Source organism: Elephas maximus, chromosome 13 (assembly GCF_024166365.1).
Source record: "Elephas maximus indicus isolate mEleMax1 chromosome 13, mEleMax1 primary haplotype, whole genome shotgun sequence".
Taxonomy (NCBI): Eukaryota; Metazoa; Chordata; class Mammalia; order Proboscidea; family Elephantidae; genus Elephas; species Elephas maximus.
In genome coordinates, this window is record NC_064831.1 from 42,548,971 (window position 1) to 42,574,289 (window position 25,319).

The 25,319-nt window shown below is 37.8% G+C and overlaps 1 protein-coding gene across 17 annotated transcripts in view; it reads left to right on the plus strand.

Annotated features, from left to right (window-relative positions):
- The window catches only part of INPP4B (inositol polyphosphate-4-phosphatase type II B), a 976,853-nt gene that overhangs the window by 540,997 nt on the left and 410,537 nt on the right, over nt 1-25,319 (plus strand). For all 17 annotated transcript variants that reach the window (XM_049905358.1, XM_049905352.1, XM_049905340.1 and 14 more), the window contains 2 exons: nt 6,324-6,442; nt 8,393-8,509. In XM_049905358.1, coding sequence (XP_049761315.1) covers nt 6,324-6,442; nt 8,393-8,509 — 236 coding nt within the window. The remainder of the gene's footprint in view (nt 1-6,323; nt 6,443-8,392; nt 8,510-25,319) is intronic.

Sequence of the window (25,319 nt, forward strand, 5' to 3'; positions counted from 1 at the left end):
TCAGAATTGACTCGATGGCAATGGGTTTTTTTGGTTTAAGGCAAGTAAAGGAAATGATTCAAATAACCACCACAGAACAGTAAAGTCTAAATCTAGTTTTTTTTTTCCTTCCGGTGATATTTGACATTATTGAAACCTTGCATCAGTACTTTCTAAAACTGTAGATCTCTTGGGTTGAGCAATAAAGAAACATGGCAGTGGGTTTTCTAAAGAGAGGAGCCATTGTGCAGGAGAGCAAGTCAGTAGCCCAAGAAGAGAAATCAAGCTAATCGGGCATGATGTAAGGTACCAGAGGCTTCTCACAATGTAATTGTGAGTGCTTACTCCAGTTCTTAATGTGTAAAACCAAAAAAATAATATTTACCTCAAAGAGCCATTTTGAGAAATAAAGTAAAAATTAGCAAAATACCTCAAAAACAATGATTGCAAAATAAGCATTCGGCTGTTAACCAAAAGGTTGGCAGTTCGGATCAACCGGCTGCTCCTTGGAAACCCTATGTGGCAGTTCCACTCCATCCTATAGGGTCGTTATGAGTCATAATCAACTCGGCGGCAATAGGTAAATAAAATACAGCTATTATTTTTTTCACATATCCTTTCCTAAACTTCCCAGGATTGCTAGAGGAATGTGGTATGGATAAAGACAAATTATAATAAAATGCTATACAGGAGCAAGGGGATCCCAAAGTCTCGTAAAACACCATATTTTGAGACAATCCATTCTTCCATTATGAAAACACAATTCTGGCCAATAAGAGTAAATGATCACTTGTAGCATTTTGCTAATTATTAAGCCCCTGCCTCTTTTCTTTGCTAGGTGGATATTCAGAGTGTTAGAACGGTGCAATAATTCTGCCATTCTAACTGTTCTAAATGGAGCTCAGTCTCTGAGTCTGAGTGTCACTATTAATAGAGATGAGCAGGTCTTAGAAGTGGCTTAGCACAGTCATTCAATTTTTTAAAGGTTTCAATGATACAACTGGGATCATTCAGAAGAAAAGGGTAAAGGTTTTTTAAAATATGTAATAGTCATCTACATGAATAAAAAAAAAAAAAAAAAAATAGTAGTACACAAAAGATGAATTTCAACTGATTTTTGTTTCCCTGAGGATAAGCAATGCTTTTATATTTAGCTTTAGGGATATTGGTGAGTTATCTGGAAAGACTTATAATAGGGTCTCATCTGCATTTAGAAATCTCTAAAGAGAAACGTGAAAAATTGTCCTTCCTTTGGTTAATCTTGGCATGGGAAGGAAGGAAGTAGGTTGACAAGTAATATTGACTGGGAACTTAGACACTAGATGCAGATAGAGACCTGTTCCCAACCTGGCCATCTTCAGAGCAACCTTCTACTTTACTGGGGAGCGAACTGAAGTGGAAAGAAGATAAATAATCTTTCCAAGTTTGCTCAACTGAGAGAATTGGAATTACTCTAGGCTCATTTCATTCTGAAAACACTGGTGGCGTAGTGGTTAAGTGCTACGGCTGCTAACCAAAGGGTTGGCAGTTTGAATCCACCAGGTGCTCCTTGGAATCTGTATGGGGCCATTCTGCTCTGTCCTATAGGGTCGCTGTGAGTCAGAATCAACTCGACAGCAATGGGTTTGGTTTGGGTTTGTTTGTTTCAAGTCAAAGCTCCTGCTTTTTCTTCTATCCCATTCTGCTTCTTTCCATAAATGAGATGATTTGCAAGTAGTTGAAAAGTGATAATTGCGTTTATAATTTTCTTTGCTTTCAAGTTTCAGATTTAAGACAATATATTTGGCCCAGTGGATAAAGGCCCTGTAAACTGCTGCAGTGCCACGGTGTAATTTATATACGCCTGTCCTTTCCTCCCTACACTGGTCAAAGACATGGGGTTGTTGTTGTCGTTGCTAGGTGCTGTAGAGTGGTTCCCACTCATAGCAACCCTATGCACAACAGAACAAAACACTGCTTGGTCATGCGCCATCCTCACAATTGTTGCTATTTTGAAATTGTTACAGCCACTGTGTCAATCCATCTCATTGACGGTTTATCTCTTTTTTGCTGACCCACTACTTTACCAAGTGTGATGTCCTTCTCCAGGAATTGATCCCTCCTGACAACATGTCCAAAATATGTGAGACATTTTCTCACCATCTTTGCTTCTATGGAGCATCCTTATGGTACTCCTTCCAAGACAGATTTGTTCATTCTTTTGGCAGTCTGTGGTATATTCAAAATTCTTCACCAACACCACAATTCAGAAGTGTCCCTTCTTCTTCCATCTTCTGTATTTATTGTCCAGCTTTCACATGCATATGAGGCGATTGAAAATATCATGGCTTGGATCAGGCATACCTCAGTCCTCAAGGTGACATCATTGCTTTTCAACATTTTAAAGAGATATTTTACAGCCAATTTGCCCAGGGCAATACATCTTTTGATTTCTTGACTGCTGCTTCCATGGCTGTTGATTGTGGTTCCAAGTAAAATGAAATCCTTGACAACCTTAATCTCTTCTCCCATTATCACAATGTTGCTTATTGGTGCAGTTGTGAGAATATTTGTTTTCTTTATGTTGAGGTGTAATCTATACCGAAGGCTGTGGTCTTTGATCATTCATCAGTAAGTGCTTCAAGTTCTCTTCACTTTCAGCAAGCAAGGTTGTGTCATCTGCATAACACAGGTTGTTTATGAGTCTTCCTCCAATCCTGATGCCCCATTTTTCATGTAGTCCAGCTTCTTGGATTATTTGCTCAGCATACAGATTGAATAGGTATGGTGAAAATATCCAACCCTGATGCGCACCTTTCCTGACTTTAAGCCATGCAGTATCCCCTGTTCAGTTCAAACGACTGCCTCTCAATCCATGTACGGATTCCTCATGAGCACAATTAAGTATTCTAGTATTCCCATTCTCTGCAATGTTATTCATAATTTGTTATGATCCATAGAGTTGAATGCCTTTGCACACTCAATAAAACGCAGGTAGACATCTTTCTGGTATTCTCTGCTTTCAGCCAGGATCCATCAGATATCAGCAATGATATCCCTGATTCCACTCCTTCTTCTGAAACCGGCTGGAATTTCTGGCAGTTCCCTGTGGATATACTGCTGCAGCCACTTCTGAATGATCTTTAGCAAAATATTGCTTGCATGTGATATTAATGATATTGTTTGATAATTTCCACATTTTGTTGGATCACCTTTCTTGGCAATAGGCATAAATATGGATCTCTTCCAGTCAGTTGGCCAGGTAGCTGTCTTCCAAATTTTTTGGCATAGATGAGTGAGCACTTCCAGCGCTGCATCCCTTTGTTGAAACATCTGTATTGATATTCCATCAGTGCCTGGAGCCTTGTTTTTCACTGATGCCTTCAGTGTAGCGTGGACTTCTTCCTTCAGTACTGTCACTTACTGATCATATGTTACCTCCTGAAATGGTTGAACATCGGCCAATTCCTTTTGGTATAATGACTCTGTGTATTTCATCTACTTTTGATGCTTCCTGCATCGTTTAATGTTTTCCCCATAGAATCCTTCAGTATTGCAACTCAAGGCTTGAAGTTTTTCCTCAGTTCTTTCAGCTTGAAAAATGCTGAGCGTGTCCTTCCCTTTTGATTTTCTATCTCCAGGTCTTTGCACATGTCATTGTAATACTTTACTTTGTCTTCTTGAGTCACCCTTTGAAATTTTCAGTTTAGTTCTTTTACCTCATCATTTTTTCCTTTTACTTTAGCTACTCTATGTTCCAGAGCAAATTTCAGAATCTCTTCTGACATCCATTTAGATCTTTCTTTCTCTCCTGTCTTTTTAATGACCTCTTGCTTTCTTCATGGATGACGTCATTGATCTCATTCCACAACTCTTCTGGTCTTTGGTCATCGGGGTTGAAGGTGTCAAATCTATTCTTGAGATGGTCTCTAAATTCAGGTGGGATATACTCAAGGTCGTACTTTGGCTATTGTCAACTTGTTCTAATTTTCTTCGGTTTCAACTTGAACTTGCATATGAGCAACTGATGGTCTGTTCTGCATTTGGCCCCGGCCTTGTTCTAACTGATGATATTGAGCTTTCCCATCATCTCTTTCCACAGATATAGTCAACTTGATTTCTGTGTATTCCATTTGGTGAAGCCATTTATGTTGGTGAAAAAGGTATTTGCAATGAAGAAGTCATCGGTCTTACAGAATTCAATCATGCCATCTCAGACATCATTTCTATCATCAAGGCCATATTTTCCAACTAGCAATCCTTCTTCATTTCCAACTTTTGCATTCCAATCACCAATAATTATCAGTGCATCCTGATTGTATATTTGATCAATTACAGACTGCAGAAGTTGGTAAAAATCTTCAATTTCTTCATCTTTGGCCTTAGTGGTTGGTGCATAAATTTGAATAAGAGTCGTATTAACTGGTATTCCTTGTAGGCGGATGGATATTATCTTGTCACTGACAGCATTGTACTTCAGGATAGATCTTGAATTGTTCTTTTTGACAATGAATGCAATGCCATTCCTCTTCAAGTTGTCATTCTTGGCATAGTAGATCATATGATTGTGTGGTTCAGAATGACCAATAGCAATCCATTTTAGCTCACTAATGTCTAGGATATTGATGTTTATGCATTCCATTTCATTTTTGATGATTTCCAATTTTCCTAGATTCATACTTTTTACATTTCACCTTCTGATTATTAATGGGTGTTTGCAGCTATTTCTTCTCATTTCGAGTTGTGCCATATAAGCAAATGAAGGTCCTGAAAGCTTGATTCCATCCACATCATTAAGGTCGACTCTACTTTGAGGAGGCAGTTCTTTCCCAGTCCTACTTTGAATTTCTTCCAACCTGAGGGGCTCATCTTCTAGCAGTATATCAGACAATTTTCTTTTGCTATTCATAATGTTTTCACTGGCTAATTCTTTTCAGAAGTAGACTGCCAGGTCCTTCTTCCTAGTCTGTTTTAGTCTGAAAGCTCAACTGAAACCTGTCCACCATGGGTGACCCTGCTGGTATTTGAATACTGGTGGCATAGCTTCCAGTATCACCACAACATAGAAGCTCCCACAGTAGGACAAACTGACACATGGGTGGGGGAAGACATGAGGTAGGGATGGTAAAAAAAAAAAAAAAGACCATTGCCATTGAGTAGATCCTGACTCATAGCGATGCTATAGTACAGAGTAGAACTGCCCCCATAGGGTTTCCAAGGAGTGGCTGTTTGATTCGGACGACTGACCCTTTGGTTAGCAGCCGAGTTTTTAACCACTGTGCCACCATAGAGCCCTGCACCATGATACAAAGACCAAGGTAGAAAGGGGAGAGGTATGGAGGGTGCCCAACTCTGTTCCCCTATCTACAGCTCCAGCCTGATGGAAGCCACCAGCTGAAAATTAACTTGAACCCCCCTTTTGGTGAAGACACCGCACATCACACTTAGCAACCCATCTGTGGATAGTGAAATTACTATTTCCAAGCCGGAGGAAGGATGGGAATGTAGTGATGAGAGAGAAGATTTTGAATTTGCTGAAAGGAATATTTTTTCTGAACTTTTCTCTCCCCAAATTGGAGGAATGATATGTCAGAGGAGAAAATATTCAAGTAAATACGGTATTGTGGTGAGAGTCTGAAACCTGATCCTGGTGTCTCAAGGGATGGTTCTTACTCTTGTGGCCCCTGGGCAAGATTTAACCCATTCCATTCCCAAGTTACACTCTTTCAGGCTTGGTTTGGATCTCCGGCAGAGGGGCTTTTTCACTATTCTTCTCCCTCCTTTTCACCTGCCTGTGTGCCATTGCACTAAAAGCAAATGCTCTTCCGAAGTGCTGTCTGTGTGCATGTATGTCTGTAGAAGACCAGCTCTGGGGAGTAGTCTAGAGCAAAACCAAGTGCACATTCGAACAGTTGAACTAATCCAACCACTATCAATAAGAAACAGCCTCAGGTTTCCAAATACGGTCCAAATCAACCCTCTTAGTCAACGAGTGTGAATTGAAGCCCAGGGTTTAATGATTAATTAGCAGAAAGCCCAAGTGACAGCTGTGCAGTTAGCCCCAGCCGCTGAAGTCTGTATCGGTATGTGTGTAAGTCATACATTACAGCTGGGATCCCTGGGCAGGCAAGACGTTCATGAGCTGCAAATGTGGTCAGTGGAAATGAACTCTCAATTCAGCCCGGCAGCACGTGACTTCCTATTTCTGTAAGGTACTTCCAAGAGACTTCCTCTGTAAAAATCAGCTCTAGTCCTAGGAGATTTCATTCAGCGCCTTAGCGAAGTTTACTTCCCACCGGGGACCAAAGTTTTCTCTGAGATGTGTTGTTAGTTTCTTTTCTTTCTCTTTCCTCTGCCATTGCCAGCATGCAAGGATCTTGTGGCTCCCGTCCGTGATCGGAAGCTGAATACACTGGTGCAGATCTCAGTAATCCACCCTGCAGAGCAGAGTCTGACAAGATATTCAAGCACGGAAATTGTGGAGGTGAGCACTCATGCTGCGTGTCTGCATTACCGGCTCTCTGTCTCTGTCTCTGGTTTTAAACAAACAGCTGAAAGAAACCAGGGTCTGTAACAATGCTATGTTATTGTCCTCTAGCATTAAGGAAAGCACACCTGAGGCTATTAAGCACGTACTGGCAATGTACCAACAAACAAATTGGAAGAACTTGCCTTTGTCACAATAGGCCTTATTGTTCTCCTGTAGGTAGAAAGAAAAGTTGCTACGTTGAATCCCCAAACAGTGAGGAATAGAGACAAAAATAAACATGGACTTTAAATGAAGTGGCATGATTATTTCTTTGGGGGAAAAAGTTGTACTCAGAGAAGTTTTGAACACGTTAAGTGTTTTTGCCTTTTTTAACTTTTTCCTCTATTTTTCAGTCTGTGGAAACTGTATCCTGTGCTGTTGGTGTCTTTTTAATGTTTCTAGGCAATCAGATGAGTGATTTCCTATTTACATTTATTGTTACTAATATAACATTGAAATGTGTTAGGAGGAAACTTGTGTTGGATCACGTTCAAAAGAGGAAGTGTTTCCCTTTTGATTATTTTGCTCCGATCACATACATTTCACAACCTTAGTGAGTGAGAGGTGCTTACTTGAACATCTGGGGCTGAAGAAAGTGTGCTCTGCACTCCTTAAGATTTGCTTGTTTTTCTTAGACTTGTGAGGCGCGTCTGTTTTGAATGAGGAGCTGCTGTGTAAGAACACACTAACCCACACCAGACCCGGCTCGCTCAGTGCCAGCTGCCTGCCTTGATGCCGCTGGAGGAATAAATGATTCAGGCTGAACTCAACTCATTTCTATAATGGGAAATGACCCAGATACTGCCTGTAGCCCTGAATCTGCCCTTTGGAAAATTTAGGTTTCCGTGCTGGTACAATTTGTAGTTAATGCTGCAGTTAACAAAAATAGTCCTGTTCACGTAAAGAAACCTTGGCTAAAACTGCAAAATTGTTAGTTCATTTTATATGAAAAAAAGCATTTTCAAGTATTACTCCAAGTGAAATATTTAAAAAAAAATATTGCCAAACACTTAGAAGCTATTTCTTTTCACATGCTTCAAAATCTTGTATTTGTACATCTATTGCTATTTTTGACTATTTTATTCACTGCCTGTTCCAAAGAGTCTAATGCAGGGCTGAGCAAAAAGTAGTATTTGTTGAATAAAGGAATGGATGAATGACTAGCTTGGGCTTTCAGAAACTTCCTTAGGCCGCTGGTTTGCAGAATTCTAGCAGACCTTCCTCTGCTATCCACAATATACATATTTATGGATGTATATAAAATTTAATGTTGAATATCAGCTCTCTAAAAATGAATTCTGAGGCATTGAAATATCCCGGGCACTGTATTCTAAACTAGTAATTTAATAGCCCCCAATCCATCATATTTAGAGTTTCTTTCATTAGTTTTCAAGTTGGTCTGGGAAGAAATCACCTCCGACCATCTAAAAACAAATGGACACTATCAGAGCATGGCTTCTGAACTAAAGCATTATAGAATGGAAATACCCATAGCTCTTTATGAGAAAATAGCTTCATTTTAATTTGATCACCCAATATCTTAGATTATCTGCATAAATTACAGATTGTATCCATTCAATGTATTCTAAACGGACTGGCAACAGACTCTTAAGAAGGGCTCTGCTGTCTAATGAAAATCAATTGGTTTTCAAGATTCACTATTAGCAGCTCTGACAATGGCGCAGGGCCATTTACTGTCAATGACTACATCAGTAGTCTGGGGCCCAGGGCCGTGCTGTTGCCCAGGAGCATCTTTTGGCAATGCAGATCTCTCTTGTAATAGAACTATTTCCTAGAAAAACAAACAGGCACAGACACACTCTCTGCGTTCTCGTGTGTCGCTGCATGCTGCCGACGGCAGTTGCTGCCTTATTGAATCAAAGCTGTCTGCTTGTGCTGTTACAGGGAACAAGAGACCCACTGTTTCTGACTGGTGTCACATTCCCATCTGAGTACCCCATCTATGAAGAGACCAAAATAAAACTAACAGTCTATGATGTCAAGGATAAGTCCCATGACACTGTAAGTACTTGCACCTTTTTCTGTCTTTGAGAAAAGAAGAAGTTATGTTTTTCCAAACTATTGGATTAGTGTTGTAACTGGTTTTTCTCTGAGTATCTGTGCTGTGGCTATGCGATTTTATGGGAATCATTTGCTATATAGGTCACAATCATTTGGCTTAGTGCCAAATTAGCAGTTGGTTAGTAGCAAAATCTTCGGGAACAGATTTGTCTCTTTTTCAGGAAGGCTGGCTTGATTTCTTGATTTACATTTGTTTTAAGCTGAAGGAGTACTGTTGTGAACCGAAAGCAAGTGGAATAGATTAACTTTAAATAATGTTTTAGAACTTTCTAGATATTGTAATTATTCTGAAGTAAGAGATGGACAAAGTGCTCAGCTCTCACACTTTGTCGTTTTTCATACTGTGTAGAAAGAAACGCCCTCTGTTCTTCCTGACACTCTTACTGGCACCAAAGGAAACAGAGGAGGTGACTGGAAGTCCTAGTCAGGAGATTCATTAGCTGGCTTCTTCAGTATTCCTGCTTGGTCTGAATGCTTTTGGGAAGGAATTAAGAAGGGAAGATTGCCCCATTTCCTTTAAATCTCTCCAATTAGCATGCATTTTTGTCTGTTTTCAAGGCAAGGGGAGCTATGGGCATCTGGATGGTCAATAGTGAAGCCTGAGGCAGTGCTCAATGACACTGAAATCGAGTTATGAAAATTTTTAATAAAAATTTTATTTGGGAGTAAATCAAACTGCTGCAGCAAGGAAGCCTGGCATTCAAGGGGAGGTACCAAAGACTTCGATTTAAGAAGGATAGTAGACTCCTTATTTAAGAGGCTTTGAGGAAGTTAGTTGGGAAAAAGGAATAGGTTCTGGAAAGTTGTCATTTGAGCGAAGGCAGTTCCTTCTGAAGCAGAGCAAATTTGTGACTGGCCACGCCTCCTTTCTTTTGTTTTTAGTAGGTGCAAGGTTCTTAGCTTTACTGTGATCAAGTTTCAAGAGAATGTGAGTTTGGAAAATAGCTGTTAAATGAGGTTTTTAGGTAGAAGCACCTGGGGCTGGTCTAAACTGATTATGGTTATTCTTGGTTGATAGCAGGAAACATGGGTGGGCAGAAAGGTTCTCCGGTGTGTTCTGGATACAGCTAAGGAATGCTGCCAGACCTTGGCAGTCACACAGTGTCTCGTCCAGGGGAACTGTAGCTTTACGCTCTGACCTCACTTAGGCTTCTCTGTCCGGCTCATGATTCTTTCTCTGGTTTCCATTCTTTTCCCTAAATCATATAATATTGACAGGAAATTTATGTTCAGTCTGCTGGTGGGGTTAGAGAAAAAATTCTTATGTGTCGAAGTGATTCTTACTCATCTTAGTCCCAGAAAAGTTCAATTCTTTAAAATTACAGGACAGATACCCAATTACATGTATAGTATATATGTGGAAAAGAAACTGTGTTATGGCAGTCTGGTACAGTTTTTAAGAACACAGGCTCAAGAGTGAGTCATACTGTTTCCTGTCCCACTTACTATCTCTGCAGCTCTGGGTGAGTTAATTCTTTGTGTCTGTTTCCTCATTTGTAATATGTGCCTTCTGGGATTGTAGTGAGGACTAAAGGAGTTAATAGATGTAAATGTTTAGAAGACTAACTGCTACAGAGTAATTAGTAAGTATGGGTTGCTGTGACTGTTGTTGCTGTAATTGTTTTGGTTATTACTCAATGTTGTTGTTAGTTGCCCTCAAGTCCATTCCAACTCACGGTGACCTTACCTATACAACAGAACAAAATGTTGATTTATCCTCTACTGTCTTCGTGATCATTGGTATGTTTGAGTCCATCATTGTGGCTGTTGTGCAGTGCCTTCCAACCCAGAGGGGCCATCTTCCAGCACTGCATCACACAATACTCTGTTGTGATCCATGAGGTTTTCATTATATAATTTTCAGAAGCAGATCACCGGGTCTTTCTCCCTAGTCTATCTTAGTCTAGAAGCTTTGCTAAAATCTGTCTACCATGTGTGATCCTGCTAGTATTTGAAATGCAGGTGGCATAGCTTCCGTTAACACACAAGCCACCACAATATGACAAACTGACCCTCATGGTCCCCCATAAATAATTAAAATCAAATGAGGAAATATTGATCAAAATATCTTTCTATATTTACTAACTTTTTTTTTCCTCAAGTTGTCCTACATTTGTTATTTCTGATTTCTTTGAGGAAGAATGGATGATGAAAACATTTTGAATAACAGACCAAAAATGTGGGATAAAATTGACAACTGAAATGAATTTGTTCGGGAGTTTCATCTTTTCCTTTCCATTTTCCCTTGAGTTCTAAGGTAATGTGTGGAAAAGGAGTGGACTGTGACTGGGGACGTGCAGACCAGACTTGATTGACTATGTACAGAGCCATGACACTGTGCTTACCCACTGATCCTTTTTTATTTTTTTGCTTTCTGCCAGAGTAGAGAGAGAAATGGTGGGAAAGGGGGAAGAATCATCAAGTGAGGAGACATGATTCAAATGAGTGGGAGAGGGTGATACAACTACACAGAGAAATAATAAACAGAGAAATGATCGGGATGACAAGGAAAGTAAAGCAGAAGTGATGGACTTTTATGGTCTTCAAAGTACACGATTAAATTTAATCTTCACAACAGTCCCAAGGCGTAGATAGGACAGAACATAGAGAAGGAGCCCAGACTCACAGAAAGACTATGTTACAGAAATGAAAATATTTCACCAAATCTCTTGTGTCTTTTCAAGTACTTAGAAATATCGAAATTATAAATATTAAATACCAAGAGTGTTTCCTCCTCCTTCAACCTACCTCATTCAAAATGCACATATATGTTAATACTCTAGAGATAAAACAATTAGCTTACTTATTATTTATGCTTTTTGTTGGCTTCTATCCTGGAGACTAATTATTTGGGATCTTCTAAAGACTTTCTTCCTTGATCAGAGGTGTTATTACTTAAAAGGATTGGATAAACTAGAATCCCTGCCGTGAAATGAGACTTGTGAAATATGAACATACTTAAAGGCAACCAGCTTTCATTTACCAAGTTCTGTTAATTAAGGCATAACCTCTTCCTTTAAATAACTAACAGTTAGCTTTGGTGATGGAAGTGTAAATAGAAACACAGTTCATTAATACGCTAATAGTTCCCATGGACACGTAGTTATTACCCTGGCACATTTTCTCTGATTTATTGAGTTCTTTCTTTTTTTTTTTTTTTTTGAGGGAGGAAACCAAGTGGTTTAAAATATGGTTTATAATTATGAGCACTTAACAACCTAATTGTTTTGGGATCACAGTGCTTCTAAGGCATAAGAACTGAGATTATTAATATTTATATGTTTCAGAAAATTAATAACTACTTGCATTTAAAAGTCATCTAATTATTTGGTCCGGGGAAACCATTGATCATATTAGACTGACACAGGGTAATCAGATCTTCTGTGATAGCTGAATCCTGATTAACTGAGTACGATGAATAAGTTGTTTGGTTTTTCCTACTGAATTGATCATTACTTGGGTTTAACCAGTCATATAAATTGGGTACATTGCCTTTTCATATCCATTATATTCATATTAGCATTAGACGTTTTTAAAGTGAAATGATAACCTTTCATCTATGCCCTTGAACCAGCTATTATCTCATTAAATAGTTGTTGGTCTCGTTCTCCTCTACACAACTGGACCTGAGGTTGATTGTCTTAGTAGCTGCAACAGAGATGCAATTACTCATTGTAACAAATGAGAAGAGTCTAACTATTGATTCAGAATGACTACTGTTTCCTTTTACTTCATCCTCATCCTCCAAGTCACTGCAGTCACTTTCCCTCTGTGGCTGAGGGTAGATAATGCTTGGCTGGTGGGGAGTGGCATATGAGAGTGGGGTGGGGTTATGTTAGGATTTGAATGACCTTTTCATTATTTGCCTCATCATGGAGAAATTACCTATTTTCTCAGAACTGGCTGCCCTAACCTCTAGCTATTTGATGAAGACTTTAAAACTTGAAACTAAAGCCCATGGCAGGGGATGAAAGTCCAACTTCTCACAGTGAAGTTGATGTCTTCTGGATATATCCTGGTTGTTGATTGTATGTCCCCATTTTAAAACTACTGGAAATTGAAGCAACATAGTTCAAAGTATCTTTAGCACATCATTGACAATGCTCAGCCCTGGGGAGTCAAGGTGGGAATCTCAATCTTTAATATGTTTCAACAGAAACTTCAGATCAAAGAGAAATTTCGAAGGCAAAGAATATCACCATCAAATTTTATCTCCCCTTCCTTGCAAATGATGCTTTAGAAAGTTCCGAACGAGGCTCTTTCAACACCCTGCTGAGGGTATCCGTCAAATCTACATACATATGATTAAGGCACAAAGTTGTTTTTGCTCGTGATTGACATTTGAGGTTCTGTGCTATTTTGCAGCAGTGCACATTGACCCCATTTCTTTTGCACTAAGGGTGAAAAAAAAAGTTTAGCGTGTCCCCAACTTGTTAGATGTTCAGACTATGGGACAGGTCTGTATCTAGTAGATACTCAGAATCCTCCAGGTGAGGATATACGTTCTAAGATGTAACATTTTTACTACGAGTTACTAGTAACCCTCCGTATGTACATTTTAGAAAAGCGACCTTAGCAAGACTAGGTGTAAACCTGTTGCATCAAGTGGATTATATCCCAAGGCAGTTTCGTTAGAGTGTGATTTCCTAGTCAGAAGTATTCAATTCACTTTTTAATCCTTTTCAGTTGAAAAGAAGTTTGCATTTAGTATACCTTGACAGGGAACTCTGGCGTCATAGTGGTTAAGTGTTACAGCTGCTAACCAAAAGGTCGGCAGTTCAAATCCACCAGGTGCTCCTTGGAAACTCTATGGTGCAGTTCTACTCTGTCCTATAGGGTCACTATGAGTCGGAATCAATTCAACAGCAACGGGTTTGGTTTTTTGGTTTTACCTTGACTTGGCTTAATTTTCTACATTGGCTTCTTAGAAGGTTAAGTTTAAATATACCTGTTGAGTTACACGTTTTTTGAGCTTCCGCTCCTCTCTATCTGGAAGATACTGTATTATATTTGGAAGATACGGTATAGCAGGTAAGAAAAAAGACATGGAGCTTACTGATCAATAAGTATGTGCCAAGCTTTATATTTAATTTGTTTTGTAAGATTTCTTCTTAATCTCCAGAAAACTCCTTTGAGGAAACTATTATGATGTTCATTCTAAAGAAGAAATTGAGATTCAAAGAACATAAGTAGGCCAAGTCGGAGAAGCCCTTATTTTTTTTCCAGGCTACGTGATGGTATATACATCGTTGATAGGATTCTTCCTCACTTCCACCTCCAAAATATGATATTTTTACTTCAACTAATATTTTAAAAGCATTTTTCATTTGGAGCTTGTGGTGCCCATTACACACTGATTAATTGAGAAAAAAATTCATAATTCAAATATAGGAAAAAGCCCGTGGCCAAATTTATTATTAAGTTTATATAAATAATATAACTAATTGCAGATGTCCAAGTAAATTTTATAATAAAGATATGAGATTTAATGGCCAATTACTATTCATAAAAATATAGCTATTACTACCTGTTATAAAAGGCTAAATTTTTCTCTCATCCGTTTTCTTTTGTGTTTCTGGCCTCATTTTTGCCTTTCTTATGTGCCCTACAGGTTCCTCTCAACCTACCATATGTTTACATGTATAACGCGTGCCTTCTATGTTTGTTTGCTAACCGTGAACCTCTACCCCCCTGAGGTATTTTCATAAGCAATTCCATGCCAATTTTTTTTACATGCTGCTGTAAAAAAAATTAACAGTGCATTTACAAAAATACCTCGTAGAGGATGGCGTGGTTGATAAGTGTAGAAGGCACACATTATTTGCATTAAAATACTGTAATCATTCATCCAGCTTTGCCTTTTGGAATGCGCCTGTCTATGTTATGACATAATTTGCAGAGGGGTGGGTGGGCTACAGATTCCATATTGTAGTGTCTCAGGGTTCTAAAATATTGCTACCCTACATACCTAAATTCACTTCCTTTCTGCTTGTTGGCAAGACTGGCATACATTTGCCAAGAGCATATTTCTTTCTCACTGAGGTATAATTTACATACAATTAAATGGAAAGATCTCAGGTGTTCAGTTTGATGAGTTTTACGGATGCATATGCCCATGTAACCAGCACCCAACACAAAATACAGAATATTTCCATCATGCCAGACAGTTTCCTTACGCCTCTTTCCAGTCAGTTGCCCCCTCCCACTCACCCCAAGAAAACTATATTTTCATATCCATGGACATAGATTTTTTTTTTGCTTGTTGAAACTTGTATGAATAAAATTATATAATATGTACTCTTTGCATCTGACTTCTTTTGCTCAACATAATGTTTTTTATTTCTTTTTTTTTTATTGTACTTTAGATGAAGGTTTACAAAGCAAGTTAGTTTCTCATTAAATGATTAATACACATATTGTTTTGTGACATTGGTTGCCAACCCCACAATATGTCAACACTCTCCCCTTCTTGACCTTGGGTTCCCCATTACCAGCTTTCCTGTCTGCTCCTGCCTTCTCGTACTTTTTCCCAAGGCTACTGTGTCCATTTAGTCTTTTCTTTGTTTTACGGGCCTGTCTAATCTTCCGCTGAAGAGTGAACCTCAGGAGTGACTTCAGTTACTGAGTTAAAAGAGTGTCCGGGGGCCATACTGTTGGGATTTTTCCAGTTTCTGCCAGACCAGTAAGTCTGGTCTTTTTTTGTGAGCTAGAATTTTGTTCTACATTTTCTCCAGCTCTGTCTAGGACACTCTATTGTGATCCCTCTCAGAGCAGTTAGTGATGGTTGCCAGGCACTATCTAGTTGTACTGGACTCAGCCTGGTGGAAGCTGTGGTAGCTGTGGGCCATTCTTCCTTTGGACTAATCTCTCCCTTTTGTCTTTGATTTTATTCATTATCCATTGCTCCACATAAGGTGAGGCAAGTGAATTATCTTAGATGGCCGCTCACAAGCTTTTAAGACCCCAGATGCTACTCCACAGTAGGATGTGGAACATTTCCTTTGTAAACTAGAGCTAGATGTCCCCCAAAACTATGGTCCCCAGCCCTCACTCCAGTAATTTGGTCCCTCAGAGAGTTTGGAGGTGTCTATGAAGCTTCCATGTCCTTGCCTTGGTCAAGTTGTCCTGACTTCCCAGTATTGTGTACTATCTTACCCTTCACCACCAATACAATGTTTTTGAGATTCACTCATGTTGCAGCATGAATCCATTCCTTTTTTTCACTGAATTACATTCCATTGAAGTACTATACCACAATTTGTTTATTCATTCTGTTAATCAATAGGCATTTAGATTGCTTTTGACAATGATTAATAAAGCTTCTATGAACATTTGTATACAAGTCTTTGTGTGGACATATATTTTTATTCTCTTGGGTAGATACCATGGAGTATAATTTTTAGGTCATAGGGTAGATATATGTTTAACTTTCTAAGAAACTGCCAAGTTTCCAAAGTTAGTGCACAACTTTTTATTCCCACTAGTATGTATGAGAGTTCCAGTTACTCCATCAACATGTCAATCTTTTCCATTTAGCTATTCTATTGAATGTGAAATAGTATCTTACTATAGTTCTAATTTTTATTTTCCTGATGAAAAATTATGTGGTTACTGACCATCCATTTATCTTTTTTTATAAAGTGTCTGTTCAAGGCTTTTGCCCATTTAAAAAATGTGATTGTCTCCTTTACATATAATACTTAATATATTTTTGGAACAATACTTTTATCAAATATATGTGCTATGAAGTTTTTCATCTTTGTCTTGCCTAATCATTTTTGTATGATATATTTTGTTGATCTTAAGTTTTTAATTTCGGTGAAGTATTTATCGAATTTTTCATTGATGGTGAGCAATTTTTGTGCCCTAAGGAATCTTCCTACCTAACGTCATGAAGGTATTCTCCAGTGTTTTCCTTCAAGACATTTTATGACTCTAGCCTTTGCATTTACATACAGGATCCATCTCAAAGTAATTTTATGATAAGAATATGGTAGGGGTCAAAGTTTGTGTGTGTGTTTGTTTCTCCTATACAGACATCTATTTATTCCAACTCGTTTGTTAAAAATAATTTTTTCTCCACTGAATTCATCTGGTGTCTTGACCAGAAAATCAATTGTCTATATATAAGTGGATCTATTTCTGGATGTTTTATTCTTTTCCATTGATCTCGTTGTCTAGCCTTATGACAATAACGTGTATATAGTAGTTTTATCGCAAGTCCTGAAGCCAGGTGGCTTAAGTCCTCCATCTTTATTTTTTTGATCAAGATTTTTTTTGTTTTTTTGAGGCAAGGCAATTCTAGATATTTTGTCTTTCCATATAAAATTTAGAATAGCTTCTCAGTTTCTTTCAAAAGTCTGTTGAGATTTTGATTGAGATTGTGTAGAATCAGTAGATCAGTTTTGTCTTAGGCTGGGTTCTCTAGAAAAGCAAAACCAGTAAACCATATAAATATATACATAGAGATTTATATCAAGGAAATGGCTCATGATGTTGTAGAGTCTGGGAACGTCCCAAGTCCATGGGTGGGTCAGAATAGAAGCTTCTGCTAATTCATGTAGCCATAGGGGCTGGCAAACCTAAGATCAGCGGGTCAGAGAATAGGGCTCTTGCTCATGGACTGAGAAGATTGATGAATCCCAAGATCGGCAGGCGAGACCACAGGTAAGCTGCTAGCTCATGTCCCAAGAACCAGAGATCAGACAAACAGAGCCCACAAGCCTTGCCAGAGTGTACACTTACATTTAGTGCAGGCCACATACCCAAGGAAACTCCCTTTCAACTGATTGGCTACTCACAGCAGAGCCCAACATGGAGATGATCACATAATATTAAATCTCACCATGGAAGTGATGGCAACATCTTACGACTATCAAACCACTGAGAATCGTGGTTCAGCCAAGCTGACGCACAACTTTAACCATCACAAGTTTGGAGACAATGAACATCTTAACAATATTGAGTACTTTATCTGTAAACATAGTAGGCATATTGTACTATTGCAAACCCTGGTGGCATAGTGGCTAAGTGCTATGGCTGCTAACCAAGAGGTGGGCAGTTCGAATCCACCAGGCAGTCCTTGGAAACTCTATGGTGCAGTTTTACTCTGTCCTATAGGGTCGCTATGAGTCAGAATCGACTCGACGGCAGTGGGTTTTTTTTTTTTTAATTGTACTATTTATATAGTCATCCTTTACATTTTCATCATCAATGTATTTATTTTAGGGTTCAGTTTACCAATTTTTTTTTAGATTTATTTTTAGGTATTTGTTTTTTTATGCTAACATAAATAGTATTTTTAAAATTATAGTTTTCAATTGCTATTTGCTCATACATAGAAATAGTTTTAATTTTTATGTATTAACCTTGTGTCCTGCAGAGTTGCTAAATTCACATATTAACTCAAGAAGACTTCTTTTTTTAAATGATCTAATAGGGGTTTGTAAATGTACCATTGTACCATCTATAAATAGTGAAAGACTTAAGTCTTTCTGTGTTTTATTTCTTGCCTTATTGCACTGGCTAGTTAAGACTTTCAGTACGATGTTGACAGAAGTGGTGATCGTGCAAATTCTGGTCTTATTCTGAACTTAGGGCAAAAGTGTTCACTATTTCACCATTAAATATGATATTAACTGTAGGTTTTACATAAATGCCTTTTTTTAGATTGAGGAATTTCTATTCTGTCCCCAATTTTCTGTGACTTTTTACCATGAATGTTGTTGAATTTTGTCAAATGATTTTTCTGTATCTATTGTGATGATAAAATATTTTTGATCTCTATTCTGTTAATATGGTGAATGATGTGGAAGAAAGAGTGAATAATTACATGCATGCCTAAAAATCAAACAAAACAAAACATTGCCATCGAGTTGATTCTGACTCATAAAGACCCTATAGGGCTTTCAAGGAGTGACTGGTGGATTTGAACTGCCAACCTTTTGGTTAGCAGCCTGAGCTCTTAACCACTGCACCACCAGGGCTCCCTGCATGTCTGGATGTACTGAAATAAAAACAGAGGAGATTTGTAGCTGTGAGCATGTCTGTGTAATACCCTCCTAGGCTCTTCACTGTCATGCTGTCAGCTATCCTTCATTTCCCTTCTGGCCCGCTTCTCTTTGCCCTGGTGTGTTCTTGTTATAACTCAAGGGTGTCTTATGAAATGTAGTATAAAGACCTTTTTTTTTTTGAATAAATTTTTGTCTTTTTTGGCAGTGTCTGAACTCAGGTATCTAAGGAGCCTTTAGTAAATACTTTCCCTATACATAGGTCTCATCATCTTCATTTGTAAAATGAAGGGGGTGAATTATCCTAAATTCCCCTGACACTAAGTGTAGTAATTATGACATCTTCCTTACGCATCTAAAGTCGTAATTCTCATGACAACCTTGTTTGCTTTTCTACTCTTTTCTTCAAGGATCTGTGCATTAGGGATTAGTGCTAGGAATGTGTTAAGAGGTTTGTGTACATCGGAAAATTTAGATCAGAAAATAAATAAGTTTTGGGTATATGTGGACAAAAGTACATTGGGGACATTTCTGCGTACCCAAATACCCTTAATTGCTTACTTATGTGTTTCTCATTCTTTTTTTTTTTTCTCTCACCATTCTCATTCTCTGGTAATCACTGATTTTCTTTTGTCTTGATGGATTTACCTATTCTAGATATCTTATGCAAGTGGGATCATACAATATTTGTCATTTTGTGTTAAGCTTATTTCACTCAGCATGATGTTTTTAAGATTCACCCAGGTGGTGGCACGTAACAGAACTTCATTACTTTTATTATGGCTGAATAATATTCCATTGTATGTATGTACCACACTTCATTCATCTGATGATGGATATTTGGGTGATTTCTATATTTTGGCAATTGTGAATAATGCTACAGTGAACACTTGTATACCTGTGCCTGTCTGAGTTGCTGCTTTCAATTCTTTGAGTACATATTTAGGAGTGAAATCTCTGTGTTATGTGGAAGCTCTATGTTTAACTTTTTTAGGAATCACCAAATGGTTTTCCATCATGGCTGCACCATTTTACATTCACACCAGCAATGTATGAGGGTTCAGATTTCTTCACATGCTCACCAACACTTGTTATTATTATTATTATTAATAATAGCAATCCTAGTGCGGGTGAAGTAGTATCTCATTGTGGTTTTGGTTTGCATTTTCCTAGTGACTAATGATGTTGGGAGGATCCCTGGTGGCACAGTGGTTAAGTGCTTAGCTGCTAACTGAAAGGTCAGCAGTTGGAACCCACCAGCTGCTACATAGGAAGAAGATGTGGCATTCTGCTTCCATAAAGATTACAGTCTTGGAACCCCTATGGGGAAGTTCTACTCTGTCCTATAGTGTCACTATGAGCCAGAATTGACTCGACGGCAACAAGTTTTTTTTGTTGTTCTAATAATATTGAGTTTTTTTTTTCTTTTATGTCTACATTTTTCTTGACTCTCTTCATAGAGGAAAGAGTATTCATTGATACCACTTCATTTTTCACAGGAAAACAATGCTGTTTGAATGGAGACAGACTGACTCCTTGACAGGGAAATAAGAAAATAAATTTAATCATGAAACAAAACAACTTTCTTAAAAAATATGGCCATGGCTAAGTGGCTACTTGACCATGTGGTAGCCACATCCTTATTTCATAGAAACTAGCAAAACTGTAGTTTCAGTAATGTTGTGAATCCTTTATGTCTACTAATGTGTGAGTTATAGAAAAATTGTTTATTATAAAGAATAATGCCTGAAATTAATTTGCTTTTTTTTCCCTGAATCAAAATAGAAATAATTAAGTAGAGGCACTTTCTATTCTGTTTTTAAAACTGGGCATTTTTATCATTACGAGCCCTGGTGATGCAGTGGTTAAGAGTTTGGCTGCCAAACAAAATGTCGGCAGTTTGAGTTCACCAACCGCTCCTTGGAAACCCTATAGGGCAGTTCTACTCTGTCCTACAGGGTGGCATGGGTCAGAATTGACTTGATGGCAATGTTTTTTTTTTTTTTGGTTTAATCGTATACATAGAGAAGCATCCTCTACCCTGAGTTTCCTAATGGAATGCTGAACTAAGTTCTTACTGAGTCTGACCTCCACCCATAGTCAAGATTTTTTTTTTTTCTACCTGGCAGTTTTTGAGCAGTAAGCAATTCTATTTTATGTTTAAGAATGATGAGCTACCACTGAGAAGAATGATTGAGTTTCAAGGTAGTGATGGTTTGAGCCTGGTGTATGCACAAATTAGGATTTAACAATGTCTGTGTAAATCTAATTTGGTAGGTATCTTTTGGAAAGATTTCAGGATGCTCCCTGAAGGGAACTCACCATGAGGCAATACAGAAATTAAGCAATTCGGCTTGTCATAGATTAGACAAGGAGTGTGTAGTGTGAGCTCAGGTAGCACTTTTGGATATTGTACTGAAAGTCTCTGTGATGCATTGGTACCCAAGCTATATATGTCTTTGGTGCTTATGTAGGCAAATGTAACACCCTAGTCATAAAAAAAAAGAAAATAGAAAGCTATTTTCAATCTATGAAGTTCTGGATATTTTATGAAAACTAGATAAATTTAGTACCCAAAACTGATGAATGTTTATCAAAACTCAGTGCCGTCAAGTCGATTCCGACTCATAGTGACCCTATAGGACAGAGTAGAACTGCTCCATAGCGTTTCCAAGGAGTGCCTGACGGATTCGAACTGCCAACCCTTTGGTTGGCAGCCATAGCACTTAACCACTATGCCACCAGGGTTTCCATGAATGTTTATATAACAGCTATAATAAAATCTTAATTTAGAATATACATGCAAAAAATTATAAATGGGATAGTATTCAGTAGGATTCAACTATGTAGCAAAAGAAAATACACTTTGACCAGGAAGAATTTCTTTCAGGGAACCAAGATTGGCTCATTATCAGTTCATCCATCAACATAATCCATTTTGTTAATAATTTTTTTTTATAATAACTGAAAGAAAAAACTCATTTCTTTAGGTCAATAGATGAAGAAGAGACATTTGATGAAATCCAGCGGCCACAACTAATAACAAAAAGATAAGTAGATTTTATCATAGGAATATAATAAAAATCTGTCCAATAATATAAATATCGCAGACAATGAAATACTAAAATCCATTCAAGAAGAAACCAGGTTAACCACTATCATCACTATTATTCACATTTTCTTGGAGGCTATAGCAAATATAGGGTTGCTATGAGTCAGAATGGACTCAAAGGCAATGGGTTTGATTTTAGTTTTTATAGCAAATATAGGAATGCTGGTGGTGCAGTGGTTGAACCACTTGGCTGTTAACCAACCAGAAGGTCAGTAGTTTGAACTCACCAGTTACTCAGTGGGAGAAAAATGTAGTAGTCTGCTTTTGTAGAGATTTATAGCCTTGGAAGCCCTATGGGCCACTTTTGCTCTGTCACAGGGGATTACTGTGAGTCAAAAGTTGACTCCATGGTACCTAACAACAACAGCAACATAGAGAATATTGGAAAATGATACTACTTTTATCAAATTTGAAAGGCAGGAAACAAAACTATTTCTTTATTGATATGATTAATACATGCAAAAAACCTAAGGGAGTTTAATAAATAAAGACATAATAAGATAATTTGGTAAATTGGTTACAATGTAAGTATATTTAAAAACCAATACCTAAAAAAAATCAACAGATTCTCTCTTTTATAGAATTAAGTACCTACAAAAGTTTAAAATATTATTGAAGAATATAAAATAGAATCTGCAAAAATGGTACAACATACTTATGTTGGGAAAATGTATAAATATCATAAAATATAAATTTTCCCAAGATCAATTTATAATTTGATGTAATACCAAATAAAACCTCAAAAAAATTTGGGGGGAGGAGGGATACAGGCAGTCCCTGGGTTATGAAAGTTCAATTTAGGGACAACTCGGATTTGCCCTTTCATGTTATGTAAATTGCCCTCACTTTGAAACGATTGAACCAACCCCACTGGAAACAATTCTTCATCACAATCGCCTTCACTTGCTGCAGGTGCAGCTTTTAAATCATTGAAAAGCCTGCGAGTCCTTTCCTGCACTAGTGTAAGGCTAAGGAAGAACCATGTGCACCTGTTCCGACTTACCTACAAATTCAACTTAGACAAACGTGAATGGATCTAGTTCGTAGCCTGGGGACTGCCTATATTGGAAACTGAAAATTAACTTGATGCGATTAAGAGAATTTAGTTATGTTAGTTTATAGAAAATAAATCAACGTCCAGAAATAGCCAAGGACATTTCTGAAAATAATAGTGAGAAAGAACTTGCCTGATCAAGCATGAAAACATAACATAAAGGCACAGGAATTGAATGTATATGGTTTTATCATAGGAAAAGACAAATAGAAAAATTAAACCGGATAAAGAACCCAGAAGCAGATCCCAGGATATGTGATAGTTAACTATATAATCTAGATGGTATTGATTCAGTAGGTAATTTTTAATGAAAAGTACTAGTAAAACTGGCTATTGATCTGGAAGAAAATAATGTTATAGCTTCATCGTATTCCATGTATAAAAAAATGTTACATGTGGTTAATGAAATAATTGAATGTAAAAAGTTAAATTACATTAAAACTTCTGCATGAAAATCTAAGAGATTATTTTTGCAGTCTAGGGGCAAGTGACATCTTCTTAAGACTGGAAGTCCAGAACAGAGTGGTATTTAGCTATATAAAAATCTAAACATTTTTTGTGGGAATAAATGGCATGCACAATAGAGAAAAACTAGATTTGGACAATTATTTGCAATTTATAGATTAATAGAGAAAAACTAGATTAGGAAAATTATTTGCAATTCATAGACTAGTGAGTTAATCCCTGTAATGCACAAAGGCCTCTTCCAAGGGTCCAAAAATTGAGCAAAGATATGAAGAGGTAGTTCTCAGAAAAATCAATCCAATGACCAAGAAATGTGAAAAACAAAAACAAAAACTTTCTTTTTCTCGGAAATGCAAAGTTAAAATAACAATGTGATTATCAATTTTTACTTGAAGACTGGCTACAATTTTAAGACCATTGCTGGTAGGGTTGTAGGAAAAAGAGTTGATTGAATGTAAATTTTTGAAGCATTTTTAGGAAGCAATCTTCCAGATCTATTGAAATGAAAAACAACTGCATATTTTGATTCAGTGATATTACTCCTACTTACCAGTCAATACCTGAGGATATATGGAAAAGGGTGTTTGAGCATCACCCATAACACTGAAAAATTGGAAAGAGTGAATGCCTATCAATAGTGGGATTCGTGAATAAATTCTGAAACAGTAAAAAAGAAGGATGCAATGAATATGAACTCTAAAAGTAGACTTAGAAGAATATCCAGGTAGTACAGGTACAGGCAGTCCCTGGGTTAGGAATGTCCTACTTAAGGAAAACTTGTACTTGCCCTTTAATGTTATATAAATTAGTCCTCACTTTGAAAGGATTGAATCAACAATACTTCCTCACAATCACCGCCACTTGCCCTACATCCAGCTTTTAAATCATTGAAAAGTCTTCCAGCCTTTTCTTGCACTAAGGTAAGGCTAATAAGAACCATATGCACCTGTTCCAACTTACCTACAAATTCTTAAAGATACACTCAGGAAGGGATCTTGTTCGTAACCTGGGAATTGCCTGTATTGCATAATTGGGAAGGGCAATATTCAGAAAAGGTTGTGTAATATAATTCCACATTTTAAAACCTGAGTGAAAATAACCCATATATGCATAGACATATATGTATGTGCTAATATTTATCCTTACATAATATACAATTGTATACGACTACAGGGTCTCTATGAGTTGGAATCGACTCAACAGCACTGGGTTTATTATGAGCATGTAGAAAAATGTGGGAGGTATATACAGTGCATGAATGCAGGAGGAGGGGAGCTGATAGGAGGGAAGAGAAAAAGAAAGAAAAGAAAAAAGAGCATAAAATAAAATAGTCATGTTAATAGAGTTTCTGAAAGATTTCCTTATTTTTAATAAAATAAAATGTCACTTAAAAAGATGTCTCATTCCCATTGTTGTTGGGTGCCATCAATTCAATTCCTACCCAAAATGACCTCAGGGTGACAGAGTAGAACTAACTGTCCCGTAAAGTTTTATTGGCTATGGCCAGGTCTTTTTTCTCTGGAGCTGCTGGGTGGGTTTGAACCACCAGCCTTTTGGTTAGGAGCCAATTGCTTAATCCTTGTGCCACTAGAGTTCCTTTACTTCTACACAAAATGCATCATTGTTGAACAGATTGAAAGTCCTGAGAGGAGTGTCACTTTGCATCCTAAAGACTCAATATATCAGGGCTGTCAATAGTGCCTGATGGGAGAGACTACTGTAAACAAGTGCCGCCTAGAGAGATGCTGGTGGCTATGGCTCAGGGCCTGGTGAGATCACTACCAGTGATCATCTATAGGGAACAAGGGCAGATGCTGGAGATATCACTGAGGCAGGCTAGAGCAGGAGAGGATGGAAATGGCAACATTTTGCACTAGCTGATGAAGCCGCAGGAGCTCACTGAAGTGACTGAGGCATGGGGGAGTTTGTAGGGGACTCTAGGATCTGCAGTAGCACGTGAAATCATGATCTTATGAAAAGTAAGAGTCAGTAAACTGATCACTCAAGCTTCAGAGGAGATCTAGTGTCATTTAGAGGGCACTGGTGGTGTAGTAGTTAAGAGCTATGGCTGCTAACCAAAAGATTGGCAGCTAGAATTCTACCAGCCTC